At 41.9% G+C, this 12,155-nt stretch overlaps 1 protein-coding gene across 1 annotated transcript in view; it reads right to left on the bottom strand.

The window, feature by feature from the left end:
• Positions 1-12,155, bottom strand: part of LOC138724579 (multiple epidermal growth factor-like domains protein 6) — a 171,195-nt gene that overhangs the window by 5,814 nt on the left and 153,226 nt on the right. Inside the window, 7 exon segments of the mRNA XM_069864675.1 lie at positions 302-430; positions 2,640-2,768; positions 3,467-3,592; positions 4,419-4,547; positions 9,436-9,564; positions 10,663-10,791; positions 11,006-11,134. Coding sequence (XP_069720776.1) covers positions 302-430; positions 2,640-2,768; positions 3,467-3,592; positions 4,419-4,547; positions 9,436-9,564; positions 10,663-10,791; positions 11,006-11,134 — 900 coding nt within the window.

The following is a 12,155-nucleotide window of genomic DNA, read 5'->3' on the forward strand; positions in this document are numbered from 1 at the left end:
AGGAAGGTGTATGAAGAAAAATACACATCCCTTTAAAATCCTCTGTAATCTCAGTTATGTTCCCTGGGAGCCAATAAAGATATTTGCCATTAATTTTAATAATGCCATGTACTTTTAAACTTGTACCACCCCAGAATAAAAAATACACAAGTTACTCAGATCTGGAAGCAGCTAGGTGATGCAAGACTCTCCAAAAATGTTGACTGAACTGGTGAGGTGTTTACATTACTATTCTGAAGCTCCACATCCCATTACTGCTTGAAAACCAGCCACTTAGGCTGCCTGGGGTACCTCTACTTACTGTGCTCACAGGAGTGGCCATAGTAACCCTCAGGGCATTGGCAGCAGCCCGTGAACCTGTCGCAGGTGCTGTTGTGGTGGCACGAGCAGTCCAAGCCACAGTCAGAGCCGTATTTCCCTGGGAGACATTCTGCTGGGAGGACACGGACAGAAAAACAGACAAACAAACCAAAAAACAATCACTGACCTCACCCAGAAAAGCTCTTATGTGATAGTTTACCTGGCTGATATACGACGCCCATACAATAACTTGCAGACTTGAGGAGAATATTTGTCAAGAAGACACAGCTTTCTGCACAACTATGATGCATTTAAATATTTAAATGAAAAAACGTTTATATTATGAAGATGTTTGAACATCAAATTCCTTGTAGTTTTTATAGGCTGCCTTTTTGATTTGTCTCTTTATGTAGTCAGTGTTGAACACTCACCATGTATTGTAAAGCCACATAGTAAATGATATAAATGGTATTTTTTTGATATTTACAGCAATATTTTTTTTAGGCACTTCAAAAGTGTGAAAGAAAATGTGAAGCCTTTCCTCCTCTGTTATCATTAGAGTTCATACTATTCCAATTCCTAATAAAATCAGGAGGATCTCTCTTTCACACATAGCAACAGGCTTTCCATATATAATGATATCTGCTTTTACAGAACTAAGCACATCTCAAATTACTGAAAGTCAAGTCATGCAAAAGTGTGCCAATATAATTAACCTATGCATCATTTCTGCATAAGTTAACTTCCCACTGCTATAATAATTTGAATCAGGGCAGACCAACTTAAATGAGTGTGGACATTCAAATAATCAGATTCATATCTCTGCAAATGTCAGACAAAATCTTTCAAGAACATCATATCTAATCACTGGAAACAGGATGCCTGATTAGCTCTTTGATTTCTAGTCAAAACACACTCAAAACCACACTGCTGTGGAAATCAAGACTCAAATTTCCAATAACTTGGCTCCGTCTGTCAAAAGATAAACAGTGAAGCTCTTTCTGGTGACATAACACACAGTCCCTTACACAATGTGTGCATGTCTGCCCCCTGTGCTTGACATCAGAGATGTTTTATCTAAGCACATTTATGAGATGCAGCCAGGATCCTCTACTCCATGTGGCAACACCTGCATGACCACACTGGCTTTGCAACCCAAATCCCGTCTATGGGTGGTTACAGAGATTTTAAGGAACAGAGAGAGACAAACACAGGTGGTTTGTCCAACATGAAGTTTGCCAGTTATTGGAAAAGTGCACTTTCTTCGTGCCTGCCAGCAGTGTTATTCACATTGTGAGTGGCTCCATGTACTTAGCATCTTTCCTTTTTTCCCCCTCCTCCTCCTCTGCACACACACATGCATGAACTCAGTCTCTGAGTCTTCTCAGGTGCAAAGTGAAACAATTGTATTGAAGAATTCTGCTAAACAAGTGTCGTTTCTATATGATAATTTTATACAGGAACACTCCCTTATAACAAGCAGTTCTTGCTAAATATACATAGGGAGTTTGAGGTGAATATTCTACAAATGTCAGGGACAGAAAGGCTGTAAATGAGGGCCTGGGAGTGTTGGGGAAGATTGCACCATGGCAGTTACAATGCAATGATGACATTTGTCTTGAATGTGAACTCAGAACTAACAACTCAGTGCTAACTATTTATATTTCATACCATTTCAAATTTAAGTCCATAACTACATGGATATCTCAAATCTGGAGAGAGAAATGGCAACAGGGAAATGCAGAATGACTTTTGGGAGATGGACAGAAAGGAAAGAAACAAAAAGACTCCTGGTCTGGCAGGACGGTTTCTGGAGCAAAAACTGAGCTTATTTCAAGTGTGCTTTGTCTTGCGTAAGGGAGAGTTGTCACGGAGAAATAAAGGTGAGACACCAAGACAGTCTCTATTGCTTTGGACAGATGTCAGAGCTGTACTAACAGGGAAGTTCAGCTGCAGTCCAGCGTCAAAGAGAAGAGAATAACAAGAAAGAATATAAGAGAGGAGGGAGATGCAGGCTTCTGCTGACCTTGGAGGAGCGCATTAAAGAAAATATAAAACAATATTCCCATGAAGAAAAGAACACAAAAATTGAAGAGCAGAAGAAATATGATTCTGTTCAAAGGAATTTATGAGAGTTACACAACAGGACTTATAAGGGAACTGTCTCTGAAAGAAAGACCTAAAGCTCTAACTAGGGACAGTTCTGTGTGAGAGAAGATACAGAGGTGAATGTAGCTGGGAGGGAGTCTATGTAAGCAAAAACTGTCCCTCTTGTGGGTGTGCAGACACTGAAAACCCCTGCTTGGTACATGTTCATTATCATCAAAGCAGAAAATTACCTTTCTCACATGATCTTCCTGTCCAGCCAAGCCCACAAGTGCAGTTGCCATCCACGTGGTTGCAAATACCACCGTTCTGACAGGTACATGTCAGGTGGCAGTTGGGGCCATATTGTCCCTGGGGACACACTACAGAGAATTAACAAAGTTTGAAAAAAAAAATAAAATAAAATTAGCACCCCAAAAAAGGATGAAGGTGATGGTGAATAAATAGAAACAGATGTTCCACACAGAGTGTCCCAAGTGTCTAATGTCTCCCTAGGGCTGCAGGAGGCTACTCCATGCTTATGGAACACTGAAACAGGTTGCCCGGAGAGGTGGTAGATGCCCCATCCCTGGAAACAACTGAGGTCAGGTTGGACAGGGCTCTGAGCAACCTGATTTGGTGGTCCCATCTCTAAACTCCTTCTCTTCAACAAATCCTCTGCCTTCACTTTTTCAGTTCAAGCAATTTGCTTCTAAATTTAGTCCCACTCAACCACACTGCTACTGTTGTGTGGTACAAACTACCCTCTTCTCTGTCTTTATGCTGTTTGGACAACAGTGTCTGAAAACAGTCACTTCAGTTTGGTGGATAAATCTGCAATGACAACAAGTGTGGTCGAGCAGCAAGATGGGGGCAGGAGATGGGGTGGGATAAAGGCAAGGTGACAGAGCAGGGAGCGACAGGGGCTGAGGACAGAGGCTGAGCACAGCAAACTGCAAAGTTATCAGGCAAAGGCATTGGGAAACATAGCCATAAACAATGTTTGGCACCAAGTTTTATTTGCTGGTTGTTTTAAGTCTGTACCCAACTGACAAGATGACCTTGGGTCCCGCTTTGTTACCTTGCTGACAGCTGGGTCCCATTTGGCCAGGAGGACAGGTACACTTGCCAGTCCGTGGGTCACACTGACCTTTACCGCATGCACAGAACAGGGTGCAGTCCTTCCCGTACCTATTTTCAGGACAACCTGAAGAAAAAACAGCCTTTTGTTAAATACCCTAGGTATCCAATGTCAGTTTTCATTTTTAACTTAGGCAGGATCTTATAGGTAGAGTTGGCTTCACTTTCATTCCAGCTAATGTGCTTGCAAGCAACAAAAACCCATCCAAAGGCATAACTGATTCACCCTTTGAAACTTTACTTGATATTATAAATATAATCCATGGTTCCAGTGCAACATCTAGTAAGTTTCCTACCAAAAGGGTGAACGTACAACTGAAATATCAGCTGCTTATCCTTCCTTAATACTGATGTGACGCTATGCTGAAGAGCAAAGCTATAGGCTACAAAACATTGAAGTGTTGTCTTTCAGTGAATAAGCTGAAAAGAACTTCATCGAGATTATAGCTTTAGAAATAGTACAGGAATTTAGCCACACAACTTAGCTCTGAAACAGAGACGTTATGGTCTTTACCAGTTTTGCCATGACAAAACTTGATCTTTTTCCCATTTATTGAAACTAATGGCACCATAGTGTGAAGCAAAATATTGAGATAATTTCTCAGCCTAGAAATTTTGGACAGGAAGAAGGAACTTGAGCAATTCATGCTGAGCTGGCTCTAGAAATAAATTTGCGCAAGCAAGTTGTAATCCTGGGATGAGTATCCTTGCTTCTATGCACGCAGAAGAGAGGGAAAATATTTTGCAAGAGATTTTTTAGAAAGCTGGAATCCTGACTTACGATTCAAGGAGGGGGTAGCTGGGACCTGTCTGGTTTTTTACTGACAAGCTCTTATGCAGATTATTCTCTCTGCTGTTTTTTTGAAAGAAGCAGAACATGAATGTTGGCTTACTTTTGCTGCAGTCAGCTCCAATGAAACCAGGTGCACAATCACAAGTTCCTGTTACAGGGTCGCAGTGGCCTCCATTCATGCATTTACAAGGTTTTTGGCAGTTTGAACCGTAAGTACCTTTTGGACACCCTGTTTTAAAAGAACAAAATAACAATTGGACTATGTTGCTACTGGGCCCATTGTGTCTCATGTCATAAGCACTTTGTTTCTTTCAACCAAAATTAGATTTTCATTTTATAATTCTACTCGCTTGTAGAGGGCCAGGAGTAGGCGCTGACAAGCAGATGGTTGCCTTGAGCCATGTACTCCTCGGTACAGCAAGGCAGCACTGATTTGCAGTATCAAACCCCTGGAGAGCTGGACCGACTGCTGCTGCTGAGTCTGGTCTGACTGCTCCTTGCCCTGCCTGTTACTCCCTTTCCTCACACATAGCAGCAGCAAGAAAATCAAGCACAGTCCTTCAGAGGTTTTCCTCCCAGATTTCTATTCCAAATCAACCTGTCCCCTCTTTCCCTCCTGTGGCAGAAATGGAGAGATGGGGTCCTGGTCCCTCTTCGGGCAACACCAGCCTGGTTTTGCCTGTGATGAAGTGGTGAGCCATCTCAGCCCCTTCCAGCTGTTGTTTTAACTGACCAGCTGCAGATGGTGGGGCAGGTCTCATCTTTTAAAAAATCTTAAGTTGGAGTTAGTTTCCTTCCTCTATAATCTGCTCTCACTCCAAACTGGAGTTTTCCCTGCTCTGGCACATCTACTGGGCTGCAGATGGAAGACTCTGAAAATATGTACGTGCCAATAACAGGAAATTTCAGAAGACACCTTCTCAGAAGATAGACACAAGAGGGAGATGCTTTACATGTGAGTTGAAAAATTCTCTGAGGGGTAAAAAAAATGTAATGTTGCTGTAATGGCAACAAGCTGTCCATGAAAAGGTTTTCAGGGTGGTAGTGACTATTTCTGGTTTCTTTTTGTACATCGAACAAGTGAAGGAGCACTGAATACAAGATCAAGAAGACATGAATGCATTTGCCATGCTTAGCTCATGTCTTCAAGGTGCTCTTTCTTTAGAGTGATGGAGGAACTAAGGAAAAGAGCCGGGCAGAGCTGCTAGGCACTTGCCTCCATCTGTCAGGGCTTCCTCCAGCATGCTACCACTGAACTCTGGAAATGCAGGTTATTCTTCCAGTTTTCCAGTGTAATGGAAGCGGGAGAACCTGGATGAATGAACCATCATTCAACAGTTACAGCAGTGCTACTGCCTCTATGTATTTCTTTGCTCCTTCTCTCCTTCTCTTCCAAAAGGAAAGCCTATGGCTACTTTTGGAAATCTGGTTGAATATATATTTGGACATGTCTCCAAGCAACACATCTCCTGCAATCTGGACATAAATAACTTTATATATTTTATGTCTTTTCTGAAGGCAAAACAGCATGGTCTGAGTGGCTGGAGAAATTGCTGGATTTTTTGAACTATTCAATAGAGAGGGAGAGCTTATGGTAAAGCTTTAAAGGGATGACTTCTAAAATAAAAGTGAAAATTGGCTTCTGCATGAATCAGCATAGCAGATCATCAGGACTAAACAGATACACAGGTTTACAATATGCAGATACTTTCCCCAGCCCTTCTTAACCATGGCTTCTTCTCAATGAATACTTATCATCAGCGCTTCCATCTGTCAATACAGAAAATCTGCTGCATGTGCAAACTCTGGCATCAAGGAGATCCCTGCAACATTTAATTCTTTTCCACCAACAGATGATGCTAAGGACCCACCCAGACTCAATTATTTAATTGGATTTTAAGTCAGTTGCTCTTTTCTTTCTCCCTTTCCTTTTGGTCATTTGGTTTTCACTTTTTTTTTTAATTCTGTTTCCCACACTCCCAAACACACTGCTTCTCCCTGGCAAAGCTTTCAGAGTTGTTCCCCCTCTCAAGACTAGCAAGTGATGTTCCATTAGTGGAAAGGATGCAGTAATTCCCCCCTTGCCATTTTATTTATCCTTGCAGCACTTTATTTATTTTGGTTTTAACAAGGAGCAGCACAAGAAGAGCAAACGCATCAGCTGCAGCGTTCATGTGATTATTAACAAGGCCACTCCATCTGTTACTACTTTGCAGGAGAAAGTCTATGCAGATAGCCAGGACAATTTGCACAATATCCTGCCTTTTTAGTAGGCTCGGCCTTTATAAAGAGGGTTAGCCTCTAACCACCCGTTATCTCATAAAGACATTTTCTAATTTAACACTTTCCTGTGCATCTGACTTAGGCTTTTGTCTGAGAAGGACAAGAGCGGCAGCCAGATTCCTAGTTCATTTCCTGATTTTTCCTTCTGGTTTGGGTGGATATACCATAACCAAAAGCTCCTAAATCTTTTCATACCAACTACATACACTAGGGCTTTTCTTAACAATATTATTAATTGCATTGTCAAAAAAGCACTTCTGAAGCATCCTGTTACCTACAGCTTGAAGGGGAAGCTGGTGAAATCTTTCTGGCCCAGGGTCCACTCAGCCCAGTAAATGTCACAGAGACAGCTTGGGTTTTTCTATCCATTACAACACTGCTCACAGCTTTTTTCTCATAATTTCACTCAAGTAGATCTGCCCGTCCACTGAGTTATGGACAACTGATGGGAACCTTATTGCTAGTTTGCCTGCTTCCTTTGGATCCTGCCAAGAGACTGTTTCAGCTCTTCACTCCAAAATTTGAGAACATGAAAGCCTCGTTGCTCTTGGCTCCTGGAAATTTGAATTCCCAGCCAACTACACCTTTTATAGATGCTTTCTTGAACCTTTTTTCACAGTACTATAAATATAGTAATATTTGCCAGAAACCGTTTCCAGCAGCATCCAACCACATGTTGACTGGACTGAAGCCCATTTCATGTCTTTGGGAGTGGCTCCCAATGCTGTTTTTAATATTATATCAAAAGCTTCTTCATCCTGGAGCAGCCCCAGTTCTCTCTGTAGTGAGGATGGCAAGAATATGGAGTATTCCCTCCGAAGTCACACTAGTTATACTTGGTTACAAGACAGTTAGTTCAGAATCAGGACCACAATCTCTCACTCCACTGACCTAAAGCTAAAAATAACTCACATTTGAACTGTTTTCCTTCCATTTTTGTACCTGTCTATGCAATGGTCACAGTGGCATAGGGGATTATAGGCAAAACAACCCCACATAGATACAAGACGAATTTTCTCCCCCTGTGAACCTCCACCATGCTATTATCTCTCCAGTAAATATTTAACAAACCGCCAAACAGTGAGAATGTGCTGTGCAAGATACTGTGTATTTTTGGAACCTAAGACAACACAGCACTATGAATGACCACGTCTCCTATGCTGTAGTTTTAATCCTAGCTACACAGGAGCCCATGGCAAAACCACCTCTCAATGCAACAAAACACAGATTTCATTTTGTAAGTAATTTCTTTTATATTAGAACTTTACTGTAATTCTTAATGTTTTAAATTTTAAAACTCTGAAGTAAAAGAATCTTAAGGATCTAAGCAAGCTCGAAGACATTTATTATAATCTATAGAGATTTAGTACTATATGCACTTGTAATGACTACTGAAAGATTGCTATGTAACACTAATAAGCTAACTATGATTAAGTCCTTTAAAATGATACTGTTAAATACTCGGTCTTCACTACTGCCCTAATATAATATTTATTATAATATAATGAATAATGGATCCAGATGGCTCTAGCCTAGATGTTGAAGGCTGGATTTCAATCTCAATTACAATGATAACTGATGTACAAAAGAGGACAGACTCAATCCTTACATGTACATTTATATTTTAAAGAATAACTTCTGATGACATGACGGTAAGACAAATGTCCCTCTCTAAAGCGAGCCTCTTTCCTAGTTCTGCTCGAGGAATAAAGCAAAGGTTTAACCCTTACTAGAGCTGTACCTATCACAGCTGGCTGCTGCATTCAAATCATCACCCAGAAAATCAAGTCGACCAAACAGAGTCACACTGGCTTCCTAAGAAAGGAAAATCAGCATTTGCCAAAGACAAAGCCTATTTATTTATTTATTTATTAAATAAGACTATTACAGGCCATGGAGTAAAAACAAAATTAAAGTTGTAAATAAAAAGGTAATTAACTGTCTCCTTTTTCGGATACTTTGGTATATGTTTCTTATCAGTTGCCACATTCCAGCAGTAACAACTTTACAGATGTTCTAAAATACCGGCATGAGGCATGTGGATCTGGGAATATTTTTTATGATGGACTGTTCAGCCAATTGGCATTTTGTCCTCTACACTAGTCACCATTTTTCAATCCCAAGTAACGAGTTGTTTAATTTGATTGTTCCTCTGAAGGCCCTACAACTTAAGTGACTTTATGAATCACTTAGATTTATTGCCAATTGCAGCTTGTTGTTTTCTAATAACCATTTGTTCTTGCTTGAGCACACAGATTCCGGGAAGTGTTTTGGCCTAGGTATTTGGAAATGAAAGAGCTACACAATACCCAGGTGCAGCTGAAGACGGTAAGTATAAATGTAGAAAATGATACTGACATTCTTCGGCATGGCATGAAACTGAAAAGAATTTAGCTAGCAAATGAGTCTTTTTTACAAAAATTAAAAAAAAATACAGGTATTTTTATTATTGTAAATTGACCCAATCTATGGTTAGTTTCTCTCAGTCCATGCTGAGGGCAGAATCATAGAATCACCAGGTTGGAAAAGACCCATGGGATCGAGTTCAACCATTCCTATCAAACACTAAACCATGTCCCTCAGCACCTCATCCACCAATCCCTTAAACACCTCCAGGGAAGGTGACTCTATCACCTCGCTGGGCAGCCTGTTCCAGTGCCCAATGACACTTTTCATGAAAATTTTTTTCCTAATGTCCAGCCTGAAACTCCCCTGGTGGAGCTTGAGGCCATTACTGACCAGGTACTGACACAGATGAACTCAAAGCATCAGCACATGCTTCTGCATAACTCGGTCCTCGCTCAGAAAACAGGCAGCCCCAACCTGATACTCACGGAGGTTACAGCGGGCCCCAAAGTAGCCTGGGGAGCACACACAGTCGCCAGTCACCGGGTGACATTCCTCATTCTCAGAGCACTGACACACTCGGTTACAGTTCTTACCATACGTGCCTGGTGGACAAGCTTAGGGAAGAGGAAATGTAAACCAATAAATTAAATTTGTCTTGGTAAATATAGGACTCAAACAAAGAGTGAGCTCAAATTTATTAAATAAAATCCCTGCCTACAGAACAACACCCTCCTCTGGGACTTAGGATTTATTACATTTACTTGGGGGTTACTTCGCTGCTTGATTTTGTTTCGTTCAGTCAATTTGTGCCCAACTGTCAAGGGCCAGATACAATTTTCTTGTCACTAGAGAAAATCATAGGGAAATGTCAGGTAAAATTGACTAAAATAACAGTATAATTCACGGGGGACCAGGCAGGTGGATAAAGACATTCTACCTTTTGCAGGGAGTTTAAACTTGCAAAGCTGTTACAGCACCAACACTTTTACAGGTTTCATTTTGCCTGTTGACGGCCACATTCCCTACAGGTTCTGGACTTTCCTTGTCTAATTCTTACATCTCACTTTCATTAAGTTGCTCTGATTGTGGGCCAGGATTTAGAGTCCTTTAGAGGAGGATATGGGACACCAATGTAAATTCCTTTAGTTCTTCTTGTTATTTTTCTTTTTGCTAAAGCAGCGCTAAGGCACAATGCTGCAAGCAAGATCTAAGTCAAAACCAGGCAGCTGAGGCCTCAGAATGAGCCTGCTTTCAAAGACAGCTCCAGACGGCCAAATTCAACATTGAGAAAAAACTAGATAATGACATTTCCATGAGCTCTGACAGCAGGAACTGATGGTCTCTCAGAGGGACAAAGCCAACGGAGAGCAGAGCTGTTGCTGTACCCACAGCACAGTGACGGCCACAGGCAGGAGTCAAGCTCAGCAGGCGTCTCCTCAATCTGTTTTTATCCAGTTTAGCACCTCTATGCCAGCCTGAAACCTTCAAACTTGAAGACAGAAAACCTCGCCAGCCCAAACTGTGCCAGGCACACAGGTCAGAACTAGTCAAACCATTTGGGTGATTACCATGCAGCCCTTGTCCATCTTCACTGCCTTGAGGTTGTAACCTCCTCCATCTTTACACATTCATTATATCATTGGGTTTTTATTTAAAAAATTAACTTCTTATTTAATTTACAAAGAAAGTATGTGCATTCTTATGATACTTACTTTTCTCACAGCCGTAGCCAGTGAACCCCGGAGGGCAGCCGCACTCGCCTGTCAGGTGATGGCAGGGGGTACCCATGGGACACCGGCACCGCTGGGCACAACCCGTGCCGTAGCGGCCGGGCAAGCAGGCTGCAACAGTTCAACCAATCCTTGTTAGCGTGTGGGGCAGGAGTCAGGCAGGACAGTGCAAAACTATCCCCTCTGACAGATCTTCTGCAACCACCCCTGTGAACTCTTCCAGACCACCCCCAAAAAGCAACGCGGGAATAAAAGAATCCTGTCACCAGCTCCAGATCCAGGAGAAAGGCACGCAACCTGAAATTTCCTCCCAGCAGACACTCACGTTTGTCACAGTGCCTCCCTCGCCATCCCTTTTCACAGCGACACACTCCAGTTTGATGGTGGCAGGACAAGCCATGAACGCAATCACACTGCTCCTTGCACTGCTTGCCAAAATATCCTGGAGGGCACGCTGTAAGGAGAGGCAGAGACAGCAACAGTTCTTCCTGCTGCATGAAAAGCACCTGTCATTGGCAAATCAGCCAATATTGTTGTTCTTGCACATGGCAATGCATATTTAGAAGGCTGCATACCCAGAAAATATCATCAAAACATATTAAAAGCATTTAGTGTTGGCTGTTAATGAGTCTGCATGTGAAAGTTTACAAAGACTTTGTCATAGTCTAGAGTGCAAATTCAGCATTTAGAGAGATGGTGATGCTGTTCACTTTTACATAGTTATGCACAAAGGGACAGCTGTTTGAGCAGGGAAAATATGCCGTGTCCACCTACTGCTTTCCTCCTCACAGATTCCTGCAAAGCGATCAAATTAAAAGTGAGGCCTGAAGAAAAGGAAGGCGGAAAACGTAAAGGCTTTACAGGTCATACTGGTGTCCAAGGCTTCGTGAGTCCTCAGCATCCCAGGAGGCATCAGAAAATTTCTTGTGGTTTGCAAAAATCACAGTACCTCAGCAGCTAAGCTGAAAGCATATGTCAAGTCATCCGATATCTACCACTTATGACATTTCTATTGCAGGGATTTACATAGCTCCAAACATGCCAGACAGCTATGTCAAATCTGGGCAATCTGCACCACATGCAAGATCAGTACAACTTGAACCAGTACAGTCCAATTTGCTGAGCTCTCCACAATGACCCACAAAAGATGCAGCAGCATCTAGCAAACTCTCTTTACAACTTACTGCCTTTCATATGTTCTTCTTTGTACCCATAAGGCAGAGAAATATCTTCATTTTCTTAGCAGACAGGGAACAGAAGTAGGAGGAGATAAAATGATTTGGACAAGTGAATGTATTTGTGGTTGGGCAGAGACCTGCCTGCGGGGCTCCCGAGACACACGATCAGTGCTCATATCGGCATTATTTCTTGTTGGCCTATATAATACTGGAAAATTAAGACACAAAATAGAAACAGACTTCATATTGTGAAGGCAGAAATGGCTGATTACAGGAGAGAGTGCTAAAATAAGGCAT

The sequence above is a fragment of the Phaenicophaeus curvirostris genome, chromosome 10 (assembly GCF_032191515.1).
Source record: "Phaenicophaeus curvirostris isolate KB17595 chromosome 10, BPBGC_Pcur_1.0, whole genome shotgun sequence".
NCBI classification, from domain to species: domain Eukaryota; kingdom Metazoa; phylum Chordata; class Aves; order Cuculiformes; family Cuculidae; genus Phaenicophaeus; species Phaenicophaeus curvirostris.